Source organism: Giraffa tippelskirchi, chromosome 5, assembly GCF_054371585.1.
Source record: "Giraffa tippelskirchi isolate mGirTip1 chromosome 5, T2T-mGirTip1v1.2.pri, whole genome shotgun sequence".
NCBI classification, from domain to species: Eukaryota; Metazoa; Chordata; class Mammalia; order Artiodactyla; family Giraffidae; genus Giraffa; species Giraffa tippelskirchi.
The window spans coordinates 87,598,055-87,618,961 of record NC_137279.1 but is presented as its reverse complement, the minus strand read 5'-3'; the positions used below and the strand labels follow the sequence as shown (position 1 = coordinate 87,618,961).

General features: G+C 43.0%; 2 protein-coding genes across 10 annotated transcripts in view; one reads left to right on the top strand and one right to left on the bottom strand.

Moving 5' to 3' along the window:
* Positions 1 to 1,039: 1,039 nt before the first annotated feature.
* On the bottom strand, positions 1,040 to 9,533 carry MPZ (myelin protein zero). 2 transcript variants are annotated; one of them, XM_081485007.1, is made up of 6 exons: positions 8,853 to 9,533; positions 3,423 to 3,589; positions 2,956 to 3,169; positions 2,578 to 2,713; positions 2,386 to 2,446; positions 1,040 to 2,284 (listed from the first exon to the last, which is right to left on the bottom strand). In XM_081485007.1, coding segments are annotated over exons 1-6 (681 nt in total). In that variant the 5' UTR covers positions 8,854 to 9,533; the 3' UTR covers positions 1,040 to 2,182. The 2 variants fall into 2 exon arrangements, with proteins under 2 accessions (XP_081341133.1, XP_081341135.1); XM_081485009.1 differs by lacking the exon at positions 8,853 to 9,533 and adding an exon at positions 5,941 to 6,062.
* Positions 9,534 to 9,563: 30 nt separating this feature from the next.
* Positions 9,564 to 20,907, top strand: part of SDHC (succinate dehydrogenase complex subunit C) — a 29,967-nt gene continuing 18,623 nt past the window's right edge. For 3 of the 8 annotated variants that reach the window (XM_081485011.1, XM_081485014.1, XM_081485010.1), the window contains exons 1-3: positions 9,564 to 9,607; positions 14,924 to 14,980; positions 18,140 to 18,241. In XM_081485011.1, the coding sequence (XP_081341137.1) occupies positions 9,588 to 9,607; positions 14,924 to 14,980; positions 18,140 to 18,241 (179 nt within the window). In that variant the 5' untranslated portion in view covers positions 9,564 to 9,587. The remainder of the gene's footprint in view (positions 9,608 to 14,923; positions 14,981 to 18,139; positions 18,242 to 20,907) is intronic. The other 5 variants (XM_081485013.1, XM_081485016.1, XM_081485012.1 and 2 more) reach the window with 2 other exon arrangements.

The window sequence follows — 20,907 nt, the reverse complement described above, 5'->3', positions numbered from 1 at the left end:
AGGTGGGGGCATGGCAACCCACTCCAGCATTTTTGCCTGGAGAATCCCGTAGACAGAGGAGCCTAGCGGGCTATAGTTCATAGGGTTGCAAAGAGTCGGACATGACTGAAGTGACTTTGCATGCACACACAATGGAATCTATTAGCTTTTACATTAAAATGAATTTGGGTTAATTTTGCTTTTAAGAGAAATGAAAGACAGCCCTTGAAATAAATGGAAGCACTCTGGGTTTTGCAAAACTGCTATTAAAAATCTTTTATTTAACTCTTAACAAGGTGAAGAAATGACTTATGAGACTCTTGGGTTTTTTGCCATCAGTAACCACCAAGGGAAAAAGATACATATATGTTTTTCCATAATTATTTAAGGACTCTGGATATTAATGGTGTACCTAAATTAGCATGCCAACAAACTAGCTAATGAGCTGTTAATAGTATACCTAAAATGCACCAACAAAACAAAATTGTGTGTGCATGAGTTTATATGAGTGAATGAAATTAGTGCTAGTTTGTAAAGTGTAATCCTTTAGGCAAGATTGAAAAACATCTGTAAAGGACTGATCCTTAATATTTTTGTTGTGTATCAATTTATGAGTTACCAAGGTTTCCATACACAGCATGGAATCATGTGATTCTTAGAAAAATCCTGGGAATTCAGCTGAGCTGGTATCATTATCTCTGTTTACAAATGCAGAAACAAGCTTACTTAAATCAAGTAACTAGCCCTTGGTCACACAGCTTGTGAGTGGCTGAGATATTTTAAGAATACGCAGTTTGGTGAAGAGGGAATCTGTTATAACCCATGTAAACGCAGAGCCTGACACACAGTTTAGCACATAGTACAAACTCACTGGATATTTGTTGAATGTACAAATATGTCTTATGAGCCTGTTTCACAGTTGTTTCCACTAGACTCTGTAACCCCATATCATGAAATCAAATTCTTAACAACTGAAATCAGTTGGGGAAGAGTGGGACTGGGGATAACAGGCAGGGATTACTCCCAGGAGAATGAGGAAACTGGAGATGGAGGCAGCAGCTTCTGGAAATGTCAGTGTTTATTAAACATTTAAGGACATTCGGGGGGTTTGAGAAGAAATATACAGGATGTAGAAAAATCCTAAGAATCCCCTGTGGCTGGCAGTGCAACCTCTTCCCTTTCCCCCTATTTCCCATTTGTTTTTTCTGCTTTTTCTTTGGTTATTTACAAGCTATTTTTTAAGGCTCATTTGCCCCTTCCTCAACCCCTGACCTGTGAGGATCCTTTGTCTCTCTCTCTCCATTCCCGTGACCTTGAGTCCCAGAAGAGTGCTCCAGAGTGGTCAGGGGACACCATTCCTGTAGCTGAGGTTTGAGGATCAGGAGCCCCTCTGCTTGGGCTGGCTCTCCATTAAGGATTTAAAGTGGGGGTGGTGATGGTGAAGAATTGCAAAAGCCACATGACGTCATTGGTACTCAGTCATGGGGGAGGGTAGAGCATGGGCACAGATAAACAAACAAACAAAGAAGAATGGATTAAAAAATAAAAAATAACTAACAACCTAAATAAACCCTGAAGGAGAGTCTGATCTGGGTGACCTGGGTGTTAGCTGCGAGGGTAGAGTAGGGAGCCGGACCACCTGAAGGAGGGGAGGGAGGGTCAGAAAGAAGAGAGCCAGAGGGACAGGCTAGCTGGTGCAGGGGATCCAAACGTCAGGTGGCCTGGATTTGAGGCAGGGGTAGCAAGGTCCCTTTCTTCTCGGCGCCAGAGGAACAGGCACCAAACACACAGTCCTTGGGGCAAGTGAAAGATAGGATGGGGCTTCCAGAAAGCCAGGGGGTGAAAGTGGGGGAGAATATGAAGTGCCTGGGTAATGAAGTCTGGAATGAAACTTACATCTCAAAAGAAGTGAGGGCAGGGCAGGGCTGGGGAGCTAAGGAGGAAAGCACCTAGACAGGGGATAGAGGACCGGAGGTCCCCTTGCTCTGGCAGGGCCTTGGTGGGGGGGTGATCACTTTTCTGAGTCCAGGCCCATCATGTTCTTGAGGGCATTCTTGAGGCTGGTTCTGCTGGGGGACTTGACAGCAGGCCGGAGCTCCGCGCTCTGCTCATCCTTCCGTAGCTCCATCTCGATGACCACCACCTTAGCGCCTTTGGAAACCTCCGCCCCTAACCCCCGACCCCCCGCCCGGCCCGCTAACCGCTATTTCTTATCCTTGCGAGACTCCCCCAACCCTTTAGTCTTCTTCTCACTGACAGCTTTGGTGCTTCTGCTGTGGTCCAGCATGGCATACAGCACCGGCGTCTGTGGGAAGGAGCGCATGCATCAGGGACCCGTCCGGTAGGGCTTGACTGTTCCCAGCCCGCCCTCGACGGCTGCCCGGCGGCTTCCCAAGTCCCGCTAACCTGCCGGCCGCGCTTTGAAGTGTCCTTCGCAGTCTTGTGCAATTTGCCCTTCTCCATGGCACTGCAGGGAAAGGGGGTGCTGTGGATTTGGCGGCCTCCTCTTCTCTTTGGCCCTCCCACCCATCGAAGTAGTCTCCGCCCAGAGACGGGGAGTAGTGGGTTGGGGAAGAGGTGTCAGACTCCGCCCTTTACCTGAGCCTCCTCTGCAGGGCCGCCTGCCTGCGTAGCCAGCAGTACCGAATCAGGTAGAAAAGCAGCAGCGCCAACAGCACAGTCCCCAGGACACCCCCGATCACGGCTCCCAGCACCACCCCGTACCTAGTAGGCACTAAACGGGGGAAGGAAAAGAAGTGGGGGAATGAGCAGAAACAAGTATCTTTGGTTCCTAGCCACACACCTATTCCCTGCGGTTGGGGATCTAAGATATCCCAACAAGGCTGCCTTCTGCCCACTGTCCCGGAGCCTGAGGGGCATTAGCCCGGGCATTTTGCCCCTTGCCCCAGCCTCTCAGCCAGGCCTGATCCCCTCTCTGAACTGCCTCCCATACTCCCGGCCCACCTCCTCTCACACCTTTTTCAAAGACATAGAGCGTGACCTGAGAGGTCTTGCCCACTATGTCTGGTGGGTTTTTGACGTCACAGGTGAAAGTGCCGTTGTCACTATAATCCAGGTTGTGTATGACGATGGAGCCATCCTTCCGGTGAGGGTCCCCTACCCACTGGATGCGCTCTTTGAAGGTCCCCACCTCATCGATGTAGGGCTGTCCCTTGGCGAAGTGGAAGATCTGTGAGGAATGAGGGGAAGCATGCAACTCTCGCCTCAGGGTGAAGGATTCTGGGCTGGAGAGGGTAGGGCTGGGGAGGGAGTGTCAGTGTTGGCAGGTACCAGTCAAGGTGACAAGACTTGCCACTTACCTTGCCAAAGCTGGGGTTATGGCTCATAAAGGATTTCCCCTTCCTTAGCCCAAGTTCTCATTCCTGTGGTTGTTTGAAGCCCCCTTTGTGTTATGCAATCCCAGCATTCCCCCAGGCACTCACCGAGATGGCATCACGGCCCCCTTCGGGTTGGTAGCGCCAGGTGAAGGAGAGGTCATCTGAAACCCACTCACTGGACCAGAAGGAGCAGTACAGGGTCACCTGGGAGCCCACAGCACCGTGGACCTCCTTGTCCGTGTAGACCACAATGGCCTGGACTGGGGAGAGCACTGCAAACATAGAGGGGAAATCAGATGCACGTGTGGGCCCAGCAAAGAGTATAGAAGGAGTGAGACCAATGGGAAGTCAAGCCTGAGTCACAGACCATAGCGAAGACTGGGGCAAAAATGATGAATTCTGAGGCCCAGGTCTCTCTGGACTAACTGAATAGAATGAGTAGAAATACTATGTTGTCTCAAATTCTTCACCATGTTTGACAGAGGAAATGAAATCAGCAGTACCAGAGTTCTCTGGAGGACTTTCAGACGTTGGATTCAGTCTCCAGAGTCTTACTTTGCCTTTAGATCAGTATCTAATTCTTAAGCTATCCCTTAGATGTGGCTTAATGATTTTTAAAACTTATTATAAATTATACAGGTAACACCTTGTGCATTCTTCTTATAACTATGCAAGCAGTATAGATAAAGAAAGCTAAAGTCTGTCTTGACAGCTCCCAACCAACTCCTCTTCTGTAATCCCCTTCCAGATAGAACCAATGTTATCAGTTTAACGTGTAATCATTTTCTATGTATGAGACTCAACATAAACTCAAGATACACATGTATTTATAAGAAATAGTTTTGTTCTATGAAGCTTTTTTTAAAAAACATATTTTGCATTACAGTCTACTTTTTTCCTTAAGAATATACCTATATAAAAGAATACAGGTGTCTGGGAGAGTGTTCCATGTTGATGCCTAGAAATCAATATTATTGCTGCATAGTATTTCAAAGAATGGCAAACTCAAGTTTCTTGCAGAAAAGATGAAGATAACTAGAGACTATAAGTCTTTTTCCCTGGCCCAATTGTCCTCATTGCTGAATCCCTACTTTCCATACAATTGCTCCTGACTGGAAGGGTCAGAGAGGGGAGGACCTCATATCCCTCTCAGGGGAAGCTGGATTCAAGCAGGAAACCCCTGCCGCCTCCGCCCCCCCCAGCCCAAAACTCAGATGACTCTGCTTGTAAGCCCTCTGTGGTTCTGATTTGACCCTCCTCACCCTCCTTCTGGCCATTCTGGCCCAGTGCCACTCCCAAGACTCACCCATACAAGGAAGGCCATTCCAGGGAGATTATGTGTGTGGGTTGGCCCTGGCTGGGGGCAACTGTAGACCCTTTTGTTCTATGGGAGGGGGAGGAAGCAACCAAATAAATAGAGACCCATTGTCTGACCACTGACCAGTGTTGGGGGCTTATGCCTCCTCTCTCCTGCCCCCGACCCCATCCCCAGCTCTCCAGTCCCAAATCTCCCACCTCAGCATGCAATACCAGTGATTCACCTCCTGGAACTCAGCCTTGGAGCCTTCTGGGGAATCCCAAATGTAACAAGGAAGGTTATTCATTGGATCTAACTTCTATTCCTCCTGTTCAAGTATAAACCACTGCCCTTCGGCTCTGTTCAATGGTTCTATGAGTGGGGCAGATGCTAGACAGTACCCTTTCTCCCTCTTATACTCCAAGATTCCCTCTCCTCATTTCCCTTGGCATGCCCTTCTCCAATTCCCTATCCTTAACATTTTCTCAGGGTACCTTCAAATAGTCCAGTACAGCCCAGAGGAGTCTAGATTCTGGGTTTAGCCCTAAAGGAGCTGACAGCAGAGAAACTCAGACATCCTAACCAGCTCTTCCTCCCCTCTCTCTCCCATTTGCCCTACTTCTCGCCCATTGCACCAGGCTTCAGGGCAGTTTGGAGAGGGGAAGGATCCATTCAGATAACCCTACTTTGAGTTTTTCTTGCTCAGCCAGCATCTGCCATGGGAGGGGTTGGCCAGCTTCTGTGGAAGATAGCTTTAGATGCAACAAGACCCTGGAATCTCATGAAACCTCCCTGCTCAGCCAGCATCTGCCATGGGAGGGGTTGGCCAGCTTCTGTGGAAGATAGCTTTAGATGCAACAAGACCCTGGAATCTCATGAAACCTCCCTTCTACTCTGTTCACCCACATAATGGACAACAGATGCAGAGTGAGAAACTGAGGCAGCAGATCCCAAGAGCTGGGATCACAACCCTTGGGCTCCACCCTTAGATCACGTTCCCTGACTCTTTTCTTTGGGGAGACTAAGGTTAAGTTACCTCCTACACCACTAAGGAATGAGAAGGACCAGTTTCCAACCCCTATCCAGTCAAGTCCACCTTGGGGAAACCCTCTACACTCTCTTCTCCCTTCTCCCTTCACAGAATACCTTCATCTTAACAGCCTCTCTCCAAACTATATGTATATATATTTTTCTAGAGAGACTATACCTTCCTGCTCTTGTTCACTCTTTCTTTGATTGCAGAGGGGAGTGCAGTGAAGGCCGTGGAAAGGTTGCTGAGAGACAACCTGAGCCCCAGGGCCCCCAAACTGGGTCAGTTCAACTTACCCAAGGAGAAGAGTAGTGCAGCCAGGATAGGACTGGGGCTGGATGAGGGAGCCCCAGGAGCCATCGCTGGGGCAGGGCTGGGGCCCAGAGCGCCTGCGCAGTTGGGAGAGTGGGGGACAGGGAACTGAGCGGGGGTTCCTGGAACCCGCTTAAAATCCCCCAGGACTCCAGTGTGAGGGGGCTGTCCTGAGCCAGTAACCAATTGCAGCCTGGCATGTGCAGTTGAGAGGTGGTGGGGAGGGGGGCAGAGTGCAGGGAGCAGAAGTGGCATTGTGTCCTCTGGGTGGAGGGGTTGGGGGTCACATTCCATCCCATACACTGAAGGCTTTGTGTCTGCTGGCCTCCCCCTGCCCTAGGCTGGAATGTCATGTGGTGGGGGGGTGAAGGAGAGGGACAGAAAAAGGGCCACAAACACATTTCTCTGAGGGACAGATGGGCAGGAGAACGTGAATCTTAAACCTATGAAAAGGGATTTTTCCATAGTGTCCTTGCCTGAGAGTGGCTCCTCTAGAACCCTAGGAGCTAGTGATCCCCAGAGAAATCTGAAAACAGGATATCCCTACTATCTTGACTACTGTGGACTGCAATACAGGCTTCTTGAGATGACCAGGTCCTTTGGGAATCTTCATTTTTTTTTTCTTCTCTCTGCATCTTTGGTGATTCCTTCCAGATAAAACCTTTTCTCCATGGGAAAGTATCCAGGGGATAATCCTCTGATCTTACCTTCTTTTTTAGGAAGTTCTTCACTGCCTCATGCTGCAGTTTAAGTCCATTTTAGTTAAGAGCAAGGCAGTAAAATCATATTGAGCGCCAGCTACATAGATGAGTATGTGAGTATGTGGGTAGTTGAGTAATACAGAGTAGAATAAAAATTAAGGTCTTCCTTCAAGGAGTTCAAAATTTAGTTTGGGGAAGCAGAGAAGGGAATCAGAGGACAAACCCATTAACAATGAACTACAATAAACCATGATGCTTGGTATAGTAGCATGACGAACAAAGTGCCAAGAGTATAAAGAGGGCATACAGAGCTACATTAGGAAGATTAAGTTGTGTAACAGATATTAAACACAAAAATAACCTTCATTTAATAAATTAAGTTCAGAGGAAGGGGGAGTCATGTCTAGAAGTCAGTATTAGATGCAGACCAGCCTTTAAGGATGCATGGCATTTTGAAGAGGAGAAATTGGCAGTGCAGATATTCAGGAAGCAAGAAGAGCAAGAGCAAAGACAAAAAGACAAGAAAGCGTGTGTGTGTGTGTGTGTGTGTGTGTGTGTGTGTGTGTGTGTGTGTGTGTGTGTGTGTGTGTGTGTGTGTGTGTGTGTGTGTGTGTGTGTGTGTGTGTGTGTGTGTGTGTGTGTGTGTGTGTGGTGTTGGGTAGATTTGTGAAGTTTGGGGAATATCCAGGACAGATCTGGTGTTCCCCATTTTGACTTGACATGGGGGATCTTGAAGAGGCATCGCAGGAAAGGAGGCTGCACAGGAAATCTGAAGCCAGTTTGTGGAGGGCCTTAAAAGACAGACTAAAGGGGGTGGATTTAATTTGGTACATCATAAGAATGTGCTGAAGGTCTGAGGGTGGTATTTGGGGATAGGACTGGGAGTGTCTATATAGTTAGAGCTGAGTTTTAAGACAGATATGTTAAGTGAAACTATTTAAAGAGCTAAGTGAAAAAAGACACTCATCGAATTTGTTAATGTGAAACTTCGAAGGGCCAATGACTAAAGATCAATCGCAGAAAACTCTAACATAACAACTTCCTAAAGGCTAAACTGCTTATTAAATGAAACCTGTATTTTTGAGATACCCATTAAGGAATACCTTAAGTCTTGAAGATCAGCTGTCAGCCGTGTTGCAAAGGAGATTCCTGAACTAGATGGAAAAGCAGGCTGGAGAGCCTCTGAGGTCTCTTCCACACCAGAAGCCTATTAAAGTGCTTTCTTTGCCAGCATTATAGAAATGCAAAATAGTATTTTCATTTGATGCAGAAATAAGTGAATCTCTGCTGTGTAAGTCCTGAAAGGAAAAGCACAGGAGTGCTAAATATAAATAAGATCTGAATATTACTGTAACGAATATGTTTTTATTGTAGAACAGGAGTTGCTCTGGGCCGTTGTCTCCTTCACTTCTCCTCACCCCATCTCCTCAAAAAGGGCTCAAGAACTTTTTCTCTCTTCCATTCCTTGCCACTTGCTTGTTTCTCCCTTAAGTCGTAAGTTCTCTGGAAGTGATTGCTGTGGTAGGTTTCCTCAAAACTGCTTTCCTGCATACAAATCAAAGCGAGTTCTCCCCCACCCTCACCCTAGGTTCTTGTGGCAGTGGGTGTCGCCCACATAGCCCTGAAACAAGGAACAAGGGAGCGCTGTTGTTAGTGGGCATCTGGCTCCTGTGGCAGCTCAAGCCCAGGAATCGTGAGAACATGGAGGTGGTTAGAGCATGCTCCCCATTCTCAGGAATAGTGGTCTGGGAGGGTCTCTACCCCACGGGTCTCAACTTGTGCACTATTTCTGGTGAAGAAGGTTCACGTAAGAATGGGAAGGAGCCCCAAGTATCTTTAATAAACTTTTTTTAAATTTAAGTATAGTCGATTTACAAAATTGTGCTAGTTTCTAGTATGCAGCAAAGTGATTCAGTCATGTATCTAGTCATATATAAATATATATATTCTTTTCCATATGGTTTATTACAGGATATTGAATGTAGTTCCCTATGCAGTAGGATCTTCTTGGTTATCTACTTTATATATAATTAATTTATATCTGCTAGTCCCAAACTCCTAATTTATTCCATCCCCACCCCCTCTTTGGTAATTAAACATTTGTTGTCTATGTTTTCTGTTCTGTAAATAACTTCATCTGTATTCTATTTTAGATTCCATATATAAACGATACCCTATTTGTCTTTCTGACTTACTTCACTTAGTAGGCTAGTCTCTTGGTTCATCCATTTGGGTAAATCCAAAGTATCTTTTCCCTCGGTGTGTCAATCATCCTATAATACACCCTTTTAGTCCCACCTGGGAGGGGGAAGGAGTGAAACTAGACTAAGACGTCTTCAGTGAAGAATCTAGGCAAGTCCTCTGTTTTGTGGGGCTGAACAAATCAGTGTGTTCAGCGGTGAAATGTACACTGCAGAATCTGACCCAGCCGCAATTCTGCCGAAATTTTGTCACTTTAAAATAGAAGTCAGCTGAGAGGAAAAGTGGCAGACACCAGAGTCTAAGTCTAAGTCGCTTCAGTCGTGTCCGACTCTGTGTGACCCCACAGACGGCAGTCCACCAGGGTCTGCCGTCCCTGGGATTCTCCAGGCAAGAATACTGGAGTGGGTTGCCATTTCCGTCTCCAGCGCATGAAAGGTAAAAGTGAAAGTGAAGTCGCTCAGTCGTGTCCGACTCTTAGCGACCCCATAGACCGTAGCCTACCAGGCTCCTCCCTCCATGGGATTTTCCAGGCAAGAGTACTGGAGTGGGGTGCCATTGCCTTCTCCCAGACACCAGAAGAACAGATAAAACCAGCCAACAATCTGAACCCTGGAGGGGCCCAATCCTCTAAAAATAGTCGGTGTTGTCACGTGACAGAAGCCCCGCCCACCTCCCTCCAAGGGGTGGCGGGACCGTCTGGCGTCACTTCCGCCAGGCCGGAACCCAAGATGGCTGCGCTCTTGTTGAGGTGACTTTAGTGTGGGGCTGGGAGTTCGTGCCGGCGGCCCTCAGGGGACCTGTATTGGCCCCTCACGTCTTGCTGAAGCTGTTTTACCCCGTGCTTGGACACGGAAAGGACCTGTGGGTGGAGGCGACGCAGTCTAGAATCCTAGAGACCCCTTACCCTCCCCCAGCCGCTCCTGTATATCTTGGAGAGCATCGGGGTCACTGGCGTATTATCTTTTCTTTACTCCGTTTTACGGAGGGGTCGCGGGGCTCTCGCTTCTTTTGCTTTCCCCACTTATAATAGTTCTTCCTCAGCTTGCTCTCTGGGCCATGGCCAGAGCGAAGCTCCAAGAAAATAGCTCTTTTTTATTTAGGACTTGGGCTTCGAGGAGAAGAATCTTGGTGTACTTTACTTGTGCATTTTACTCCTGCAAACACCAGCTGCTGGCAATGGGTGGGCACTGTTCGAGTTCCTAACTGGCCCATGCTAGAAAGTGCAGGAGACATGGACCCCACCGGGCTGACGATTAGTAACAGTGCCTATAGCTGTCGCTCTGCTGCGCCAAAGCAGCCCGGAAATTCAATTAAGTTTATTTTTTTATTTGGTGGGTGAGGGGAGTAGATACCTCAGTTTTTCTCTGCAGTGTCAACTCGTCCAGAGAAATACCGTAGATTTTCTTCCATTCTGAATTGTCCACTTTTTAAGAGGCCTCGTTCTCAGAGCCTTTATAGCTGTAGCCGCTTTAGTGACTTTAGGCTCTCTTGGTACAAATCCCAGCACAGTTTCGTGCCAGCACTATTTTTGGAAACTATTTGTTATGGAAAGTTAGCTTAAATGCTGTTGAGATTTAATTCCTGATTTCCCCAAATATCTTCTCGTTCTCTTTCCACTTCAGTCACTTCAGACTTTATTTAGTTTTTTTCTGTGACAAAATGATTCCTCTTGGGAGTTGAGATCAGGAATGGTTTATCTTGATCCTTCATTTTTCTCCCTGTCTGTTATTTCCAATTGTGTCTCTTTCTAAAATGTATTAGGGCTAGTCTTGCCAGATTGCCTCCTTTATTACAGGTAGTTTGACCATAATTGAATGCTTTTGAATTCCTTGGTATATACATTTTAGTAGATGTCATAGGCTTTTTAGTGGCATTACCTTATAGCTTGTAATGATCATATTGGGTCTGACCAGTTCATTTTAGGAGTTTCATGTTTAGTACTTAGAAAGTGAGGATCACTGTATTCATTGGGTATGTCCAAACTCTTAATTTTGAGCTATGTAGGACTGTCATCATTAGGATTCATTAGTGGTAGTACAAAACTCTTATGGGAGGGGCACCTCTCTTCATTTCTCACAAGGGCTTTTTAAAAGGAGAAATAGGAGATTTCAAAAAAGTTTTTCTTTTCTTGATGAAAGTTTTGGGGTGTAATTCCATTTCACTAGAGGGATTTGTTTATAATGCGCTGATTTCACCTCAAAGGAAAATACCTTCTAAGAGATTATAGGAGCTGGTTTCTAGTTCTAGTAGTGTCACTAATTCCATTTATTTTGACAAGTCTGGGTCATTGATTGCATGATCATCATTTCTTTGCAAATGAAAATAGTACTAACTTGAACTCAGGAGAAATATTTTCTATATGTTTTTAATGCTTGGTTAACTAAAAATTATTAGTATGGCAGTACTGTATGTTATGGCTTTTGAATAGTCCTCTATATTTTGTATAGTCCCTGAACAGTTCACAAACTAGCTAGGGATGAATAACCAGCTATGTAGCACAAACTCCATTGATGGTCAGGGAATGATTTGCCAAAGCCAAGGAAGACCTAGATGGAGAACTAAGCTGAGAATAGCTAGGCTTCTGTCTGGTAATATTCATGCAACTTAAGCACAAATCCACCAAGAGTCATTAACCCTCTGGGCATTGCCCATCATATTAAATACTACTTGTGAAGCCCCTCTAAAAACAAGGCTTAATTTATTTAAAGTCTAAATTCTTAAGACTGCTTTTTAAAATAAGCATACTCATTCACAGACCATTTTTTTGAGCCTGTTCTGTTTCATGTTATTATAGGTGCTGTAGATGTAAAGTATTCCATTCTATTCTGGAGGAACTCAAAGTTTAGCAAAGGAGATTAATAGATTAATAAGCAACCTAATTTTGATTTAGAGAATATGAACAATTGCTTTGGGAGCATGGCAGCTGCAGCAGGTAAGGCTAAAGGAGTGAAGTTGCCATTTGGGAGTTGCTGGGTCTTGAAGGATGAGTTTATCAGACTATAAGGGAGGTCCACTCAGAATAGCCTGAGCAAAGGCATGTGGTCAAAAGAAACTATTGCTCTGTTTGTGGGTAATGTAACTTTCAGTTGGTAGTTTAGAGGGCTGAAGGGAACTTGTGGGGGAATAGTTCTAGAGAATTGGATTGGGTCATGTTGAGAAGGACCTTGTTTGACTGTGGTATGAACCTTGTAGTCAGTAGAGAACTGTTAAAGAATTTTAGGCAGATGATTGATGAAGTCAGCTTTATTTTTCAGTAACTTAACTGGTTATATTGAATGATAGGGAAGAGATTGGTGGTGCTAGAAGATCAATTTAGGAGTTCTTGCTGGAGTTGGTTGGATGCTCGTACAGTTAATCAGAACTTTTGTGTATAAATTCATTGTGTCCTTCAAGATTATATATTTTAATGTTGTTGATAACCTCAGACATTTATGAAACTAAGTTTTCATGTGCCATCAGATCAGGTGTAGAGGATGTGCAAAAGAAAGTCATTATATTATACTCTAAATACTCTAAAGCCCTCTAAACTACCAAAGTGAAAGTTACATTACCCCACAGACAGAGCAATAGTTTCTTTTGACCACATGCCTTTGCTCAGGCTATTCTGAGTGGACCTCCCTTATAGTCTGATTATATTATATCTTGTTCTGGACTAAAAATGGTTTTTATTCAATTTGATGACATAGACTTGGCTTTGAATAACTTTTGTTTTTTTCCAGAAGTCAGATCCATTTTCAGCAGATGAAGATTTTTACACCACAAAGAATTTTAAGGAGAATGTGATGTGAATTCTAAAGGCCTTGGGGAAACCAGTGAAATATTAATAAATTACATATATTTGGTATAGTGCAGTTTAGAGAGTGTTTTCCTATACATTTTCTCATGTTATCCTCCTAGTAATCAATAATGTAGGTTTTATCAATCCCATTTTATAAATGAAAAAGCTGAAGCTCAATTACTCAATATACAACTTAGGCCAATCTAGACCTCCAGTGTGGCTCTTATTACTTTGTCCAGTGTTCTTTCTACATTACTGTTGTTGCCTCGATACAAGGAAGAGCTTCAGAAACAATTTGAGCAATGATTACATTTAGGAGGAGACAAGTATAGTGCATTTAGAAAGGGGCAGCACCAAGTGGAAATTATAAGTTCTGGTTTGTTAAAAACAAAACAAGGTGACTACTATTACTTTCTAGCTGTAACATTTATAAAGTGCTATTCCTGGATTGGAAAAGAAATCTTTTCAGGGTTCCTGGTTTCACATGAAAGGCAAGGATAGATTAGATATCTACTCTTATCATATTTCAAATAGGGTTATGTAGTTGTGCAACCAGATTCTGTTAGGGCCTTGTGGAAAGTTTACATTGGTATTTGTCTGGGAAACAATAGCACTAGACAGAGAGTGCTGTAGATTCCAACCCACATCTGAAAACTCTTGCTGGGTAGCTCAGTGACTGGACCTAGCCTGGTGTGAGGAATGCATGCCCTGCAACTTCAGAGTCACAATTACTTCAATTGATATAAAGAGATTTGTTCCCACTTCTTTCTTTCTGGGAGTCTTGGGTGCACAATGTCTGTATTTACCCCTTGCCTCCAAAGCTGGGAAGGGGGAAGAGCTGAAGGAAGTGTTGGTTGGATTATTTTTCCTTCCAGTAGTGGGCCCTTCTAGTTTTCAAGTGTAAAACATAAGGTTCTTGAAATGCTTATGTCTCTAATATCAATGGTGTGAGGGACATCATGCACTTTTTTTTAGAAGTGTTGGATCTTAACGTGATCTTGTATCTGCCACGGTACATAGTGGATATATGATAACTTTTGTAGAATCTCAGTGTATTTTTAACTTTGATCCCAGAGCTTTACCTTTCTTAAATAAAGATTTGATGTAATGTGAGTTAAAGGGGTGTAGTGATCATGTGTTTTTCATGATACCATGTAAACGCTGGATCAGAGCCTCTTTAGGTAGAATGGCTGGGCACATTTTAGTCTTGGATTGAAAAGCAGTTCTGGTATTGATTGCTATTTAAAAAATAGCAGCATTTTAATGGAAAGCTTGTGTATCCTCTTCAAGTACTTTTTCATGTGGATAGCAGAGAAATCTGCATTCTCATATTTTTTGCATTATTGTATGACGGCCTTTTTCACTTCAAGTTCATCCGGGTTGTCTAGAACCTGATGGTGGTTCCCTAAAATAACAGTTTAATACTTAGGACCCTGACTCTTCAAACTCCTGTTCTTTAAACCTTTTAAATTCATTCGTTTGCAGCAGGTGTCTGCTTTAGCTAAGCTGTGTAGTACTTGGGGGGCTTCCCAAGTGGCGGTAGTGCTAAAAGAACCCGCCTACGAATGCAGGAGATGTAAAGAAATGTGGGTTCAGTCTCTGGGTGGGGAAGATCCCATGGAGGAGGGCAAGGCAACCCACTCCAGTATTCTTGCCTGGAGAATCCCTTGGACAAAGGAGCCTGGTGGGCTACAGTCCATAGGGTCACAAAGAGTCAGACATGACTGAAGCGACTTAGCACACAGCACACACATAGTTCTTGGTGTTGCCAGTGGCTTATTCTGTCCCTCTGCCCTTTTTTTTTTAGAAAAAAACCTGTCTTTTAACCATCACCTCCTTTAAGACCTAGCTTGAAAAAAATTGCTTTCTATATTTCTTTTTGTGGCCGCCCCTCGTGGCATGTAGGATCGTAACCAGGGATTGAACCTTGCCTCTTACATTGGGAGCATGGAGTCTCAACCACTGGACCACTAGAGAAGTCCTACTTTCTATGTTTCTTTGTTGAGTATTAACCAACTCTGATTATTCCTTTACCTTGTATTATTTGTGTTTAGCTAAAACCTTATTTTGCATTTGAAAATAATATTTGTGATTATTCTCAAGTTATTAAAGTTGTAGCTGTCCGACTAGAAGAAAAATCTTAAAATCCTGATACTGTCATTGTTTTCATCTTATTCCTAATTTTCCCTTCCACCCTAAAGTCTTACACAGTACAAAAATAGAGAAGTTGATACACTAAAGTTGGTCTCTAAATGTTTATTGACTGTTGGTTCTCTTATCTTGCAGACATGTTGGCCGTCATTGCCTCCGTGCCCACCTTAGTCCTCAGCTCTGTATCAGAAAGTAAGTTCCTAAATCTGTGGAGATTATTATTATTTAAACTTTTTCTCATCAGAGAAAAGCAGTAGGCTTTTGAGTGAGATTTTGAGGATATGTACGAAAGCAGGTAATTGTAGATGGTTGGCTGAAAATTTAGTGACCGTGGTCTCTATTTTTCTTATCTTATAGTAGAAGAAAGAAGGAATTTGAATATATCTTTGCTCTTTTCATAATTTTCCTCACTTTAACCTTTTCTGCTATTTTTAACTTCATTTATTTGCTCCATTTTTTGGTTCCTTTCTTGATGTTTAATTCTCTTCTGTCTAGTCTTTCTTCCTTTTTTACTTCCTTTTTCTTGTAACCTTTAATTTTGGGCAGCTCCTAGGAGTTAGTATTTAAATGTGTTTCTTCCTGTAGTATTCATTCCTAGTCTGTTGACCTCAGCAGTTGCCTCTGTATGGTTTTTTTTTTAATATAAAGAACTTTACAATATTTATTTATTTATGGCCACACCCCATGGCATGTGGAACTTCCCTGACCAGGGATTGAACCTGTGCACCTGCATTGGAAGGGTGGAGTGTTAACTGGACTACCAGGGAAGTCCCCCTTAATTTTTTTTTTAAATTTATTTATTTTTGGCTGTACTGGATCTTCGTTGCTGTGAGGGCTTTTCTTTAGTTGTGGCAAGCAGGAGCTTCTCTAGTTGCAGTGCAAGCGCATCTCACTGCAGTGGCTTCTCTTGTCACAGAGCACAGGCTCTAGGCATGAGGGTTTCAGTAGTTGGAGCATAACTTTTTAACCTATTTTTTTTATCTCCCTCTAACTTTTAATTTTAGAAATATTTTGTACTTTTAGGGAGTTCCCTGGTTGCCTAGTGGTTAGGATTGCAGGCTTTCACTGTGGTAGCCTGGGTTCAATCCCTGTTCCATGAACTGAGATTCTGCAAGCTGAGCAACGCAACTGGGAAAAAAAAAAAAGAGTAGAAATATTTTGTACTTCCAGAAAAGTTGGAAAAATAGTACAAGGAAGTTCTGCATACCTTTTACCTGTATTCTCAGTTGTTAACGTTTTCCTGTGTTTACATATCACTCTATATTTTTGGTTGTGCCATATGAAATTATATTTTTGTAGCTCAAAACTTGTGTAATACTGACAATTTAATGTGGTTCAGCACAATTTAATTATTGTGATTATTTTCTCTGTATTCTTTGAGATTAAGTTGCAGACATCATGACCTCTTACTTCTAAATACTTCTGCTAAGGAAATTCCTGGCGTTCTCGTAGTCAGGACTCCACATTTCCACTGCAGGGAGCATGGGTTTGATCCCTTGTCAGGGAAATAAGATCTCACATATCTCACAGCACAGCAAAATAAACCCCAATTTCTCCTAAGAACAAGAACATTATCTTACAAAACACAGAATAATTATACAAATGCAGTTATCAAACTCAGGAAATTTAACTTTGACCTAATCTTACCTGATATACAGTAAATTTTCAGATTTTTCATTTGTCCCAAACAGTCAGTCTGTCCCATATCAAGGATCTAATTAGGCTCACATATTATATTTAGTTGTCATATTTCTGTATTATCCTTTAATCTGGAACTATTTCTTAGCCCTCTTTGTCTTTTATGACATTGACATTTTTCAAGAATGCAGGTCAGTTATTTTTCAGAGTTTCTCTCAAGTTAGATTTGTCTGGTTGTTTTCTAATGATTTAGGTTATGCATTTTTGGTAGGAGTAATATATTAATGATGTTTTATCCTCAGTATGTCACATCAGGGACATATGATGTCATTTGTCCCATTATCAGTGATTTAACTTTGGCCATTTGAATCTAGAAATGTTTGCTAAGTTTTTTCCCAGTATGGAGTTACTGTTTTTAACTTTTGTAATTTATGAGTAATATATGGGGAAATATTTTTCTTGAGGGGGATGGATCATGTTTAATATAGGTACATAGTAAATTAAATTGTTGAACATAGCTGTCTAAGAGTTGGCTTCAGCCTAGCCTCAGCTCAGTTCAGTCACTCAGTTGTGTCCGACTCTTTGCGGCCCCATGGACTGCAGCACACCAGGCTTCCCTGTCCATCACCAACTCCTGGAGCTTACTCACATCCATTGAGTCGGTGATGCCATCCAACCACCTCATCCTCTGCCATCCCCTTCTCCTCCCACCTTCAATCTTTCCCAGCATCAGGGTCTTTTCAAATGAGTCATTTCTTCGCATCAGGTGGCCAAAGTATTGGAGTTTCAGCTTCAGTATCAGTCCTTCCAATGAATGTTCAGGACTCATCTCCTTTAGGATGGACTGGTTTGATCTCCTTGCAGTCCAAGGGACTCTCGAGAGTCTTCTCCAACACCACTGTTCAGAAGCATCAATTCTTCAGTGCTGAGCTTTCTTTATAGTCCAACTCTCACATCCATACATGACTACTGGAAAAACCATAGCTTTGACTAGACAGACCTTTGTTGGCAAAGTAATGTCTCTGCTTTTTAATATGCTGTCTAGGTTGGTCATAGCTTTTCTTCCAAGGAGCAAGCGTCTTTTAATTTTATGGCTGCAGTCACCATCTGCAGTGATTTTAGAGCCCCCCAAAATAAAGTCACTCACTGTTTCCATTGTTTCCCCATCTACTTGCCATGAAGTGATGGGACCAGATGCCATGATCTTAGTTTTCTGAATGTTGCGTTTTAAGCTACCTTTTTCACTCTCCTCTTTCATTTTCATCAGCCTAGCCTAGTGACAGGAAAAATCACAAAACTATTTAGAGGTACTGAACTGGATTCAATTCTCAATTTTTGACACTTGGAAAGGAATCTTAAAGAGCTGGATGAGAGCAGGTGGTAATGCATGAGATAATCACACATGACCTGGGTGATATGTAAATGGTTTTGAAATATGGTATTTGCCCTGCTGCCCAACAAGAAAGTTAATCTTCCATTACTGTACTTGGGTGTTGGGGGATTGAAAAGAAGAGTTGCTCTCTAATATGACCTCATTGGGTGGTTGAGGTTATTAGTAGCTGAATCATACTTGGCGGAAAGATAAGGTGAATGGACAGACATGTTTTCTTAATATATGGGTTCATCTAGCCCAGCTTACCTTTAACTTTTTATTATGTAAAATTTTAAACCAAGTTTACTTTTAATCACTTAAACCTTTTGGTTTTATTTTAGTGCTGTTCCTTTGGGAACCACAGCCAAAGAAGAGATGGAGAGGTTCTGGAATAAGAACACTAGTTCAAACCGTCCTTTGTCTCCCCATATTAGCATCTACAGGTAAGGGCTCTGGAACCAGGGAACTTAGTTGTAGCAGGTAAAAGTTCTGGAGGTAAGTCAAAATGTAATTCCTATTAATTAAAAAAATTTATTTTGAAACCATTTCAAATTTGCATAAATGTTGCAGAAATAGTGTGCTGTGTTACTCTATACCTTTATGCAGATTCCCAATGTGTTAACATGTCTGAATGATTTAAGAAAAGTGCAGCGATGATTATACTCCATTACTCCTGTGTTCGTTTTCTATTGCTGTTGTCGTAAGTGATCACAAACTTGGTAACTTGAAACAACACATTTATTATCTTACAGTCCTGTAGTTCAGAGTCTGGCTCAGGTCTTACAGGGCTAAAATTAAGGTGTTGGCAGGGCTGCGTTCATTTCTGGAGGCTCTGGGGGAGAATCTGTTTTGTTACCTTCTCCAGCTTCTGAAGGCTGTTCCTTGGCTTGGAACCTGTTTCCTCCATCTTCAAAACTAGCAGTGGTGTGTCAGGTTCTCCCATCATATCACTTTGAACTTGCTTCATTGTCACATTTCTTCCCTAACTCCCTCCTTCTGCCACCCCCTTCCACTTTTAAGGACCCTTTGTATTATATTGGGCCCATCCAGATAATGCAGGATAGCCTTCTTATCTTAAGGTGAGCTTATTAGCAACTTTAATTTCACTTGCAACCTTAATTCCCCTTTGCTGTTTAAGGTAAATATTCACAAGTTTCATGAGTTAGAATGTGGACATCTTTCTGCCTGCTGCAATCCCTTAATACTTGATTGTATGTTTCTTAAATTCGAGGAAGGTCCCCGTACTACAGCCATCACAGTCAGAAAATTAACACTGATCCTGTGTTGATCACCTAATCTTCAGATCCCATACAGATTTTGCCAGTTGTCCCAAAAGTGTCCTTTATAGGTCCAGGATCCAACTGAGGATCATTATTACATTTAGTTGTCTAACTACTTGGAATCAGCCCAGACCCCACAGGTAGGGATTCAGTCCCACAAGACTGCCTCCCACTTCAGAGGCCAATCCCAAATCCCAGCTTGTCACTTGTACTTCTAACTGAAAGTGTTAGTCGCTCAGTTGTGTCTGACTGTTCATGACCCCATGGACTGTAGCCCTCCAGGCTCCTCTATCCGTGGGATTCTTTAGGCAAGAATACTGGAGGGAAAAAAAAAGAGTACTGGAGGGGTTGCCATTCCCTTTTCCAGGGGTTCTTCGTGACCCAGGGATCGAACACAAGTTTCTTACGTCTCCTGAGATGGCAGGCAGGTTTTTTACCACTGGTGCCACCCGGTACTTCTGACTAACCAACTGTAAATAAAGAGTTCTCACAACCTCTTCCTTGGGTTCAGTCATTTGTTAAAACTGCTCAGGAAACTTGGAAACGTTTACTTAAGTTTACTGTGATTATAAGGGTATTACAGATGATACAGATGATAGCCAGGCCCCCTGTTAGGGCCCTCTGTATCTAGAAGGATCCTGAGCACAGGAGCTTCTGTCTCCATGGAGTTGGGGCACATTATCCTTCTGATGTGTGGATGTATTTACCAATCTGAAAACTTCCCAAACCCTGTACTTTGGAAATTTTTATGGAGGCTTCATCATGTAGCCATGATCAATTATTAACTTAATCTCTAGCCCTTCCTTCCCTGGAAGGAGGTGGGGTGGGGCCGAAAGGTCCAAGCTTCTGGTCATGGTTTTGTCTTTCTGGTGACCAGCCCCCATCCAGCGTCACCTCATTAGAACAAAGATCACTCTTATATCTCAGGAAATTCTAAGGGGCTTAGGAACTGTGTGTTGGGAACCAGAGTCAAAGACCAAAGAAAAAGATACTCCTAGCACCCATATTAATGAGGAGATTGATAAGGGTTTTAAAAGCTCTGTGTCAGAAACTAGGAACAGATATGTTTTATACACACAGACACACACACATATATATATTCCTCCCCTCCACCACATTACTTCACAATTCTTGTTTTGCCCGGAGTTACACTGTTAACTCTGGATGTTCAGATTGTCCCAGACTTGGCTGGTGGAAATTTTTCAAGATGACTCCTGTGAAATCAAGATCTGGGTGCTAGATGTGCTCACTGCTAACAGGATATCATTGCTTCTAGGCTTTTTCGGTAGACAGACCTATGATATATATGTACAAACACATACACCCATACAAACACAAGTACATGTGTATATATGAGTATATACATACATGTACATCTATTTCTGGTAATTTGTTGTCCTCAGAAGTAGCATTGATGGCTGTTATGCTAGTGTCTTCCCAAAAAACTCCTAACCCAGCAAAGCATCTTGAGCCCTGCTACTGTATTTTCTTGGGTTCCTGCCGGGGAAGCTGGTCATTTTTTAACCACCTCCACAAATACCACAACCCTTCAGATTTTTTCCAAACCAGATTCCTGAAATAATTCATTGTAGAAATTGGACAGTCTGCTAAAACAGAAGATGAATAAGTGATCTCAATCTTTGCTACTTTATTGTAAAACTTTTTTTTAAGAGATGAAAGATTTGGGGGAGAAGAACTTCTCAGATTATCTTGAGTCTATATTTAAAGCTCTGGCCTCTTTTCACAAGTTAACAAATGATAATAAGCTGGTGGGATGAGACTTAAACTACTTTGTTTGCTCTTCTGATTATGAAACTCTAGACATACTC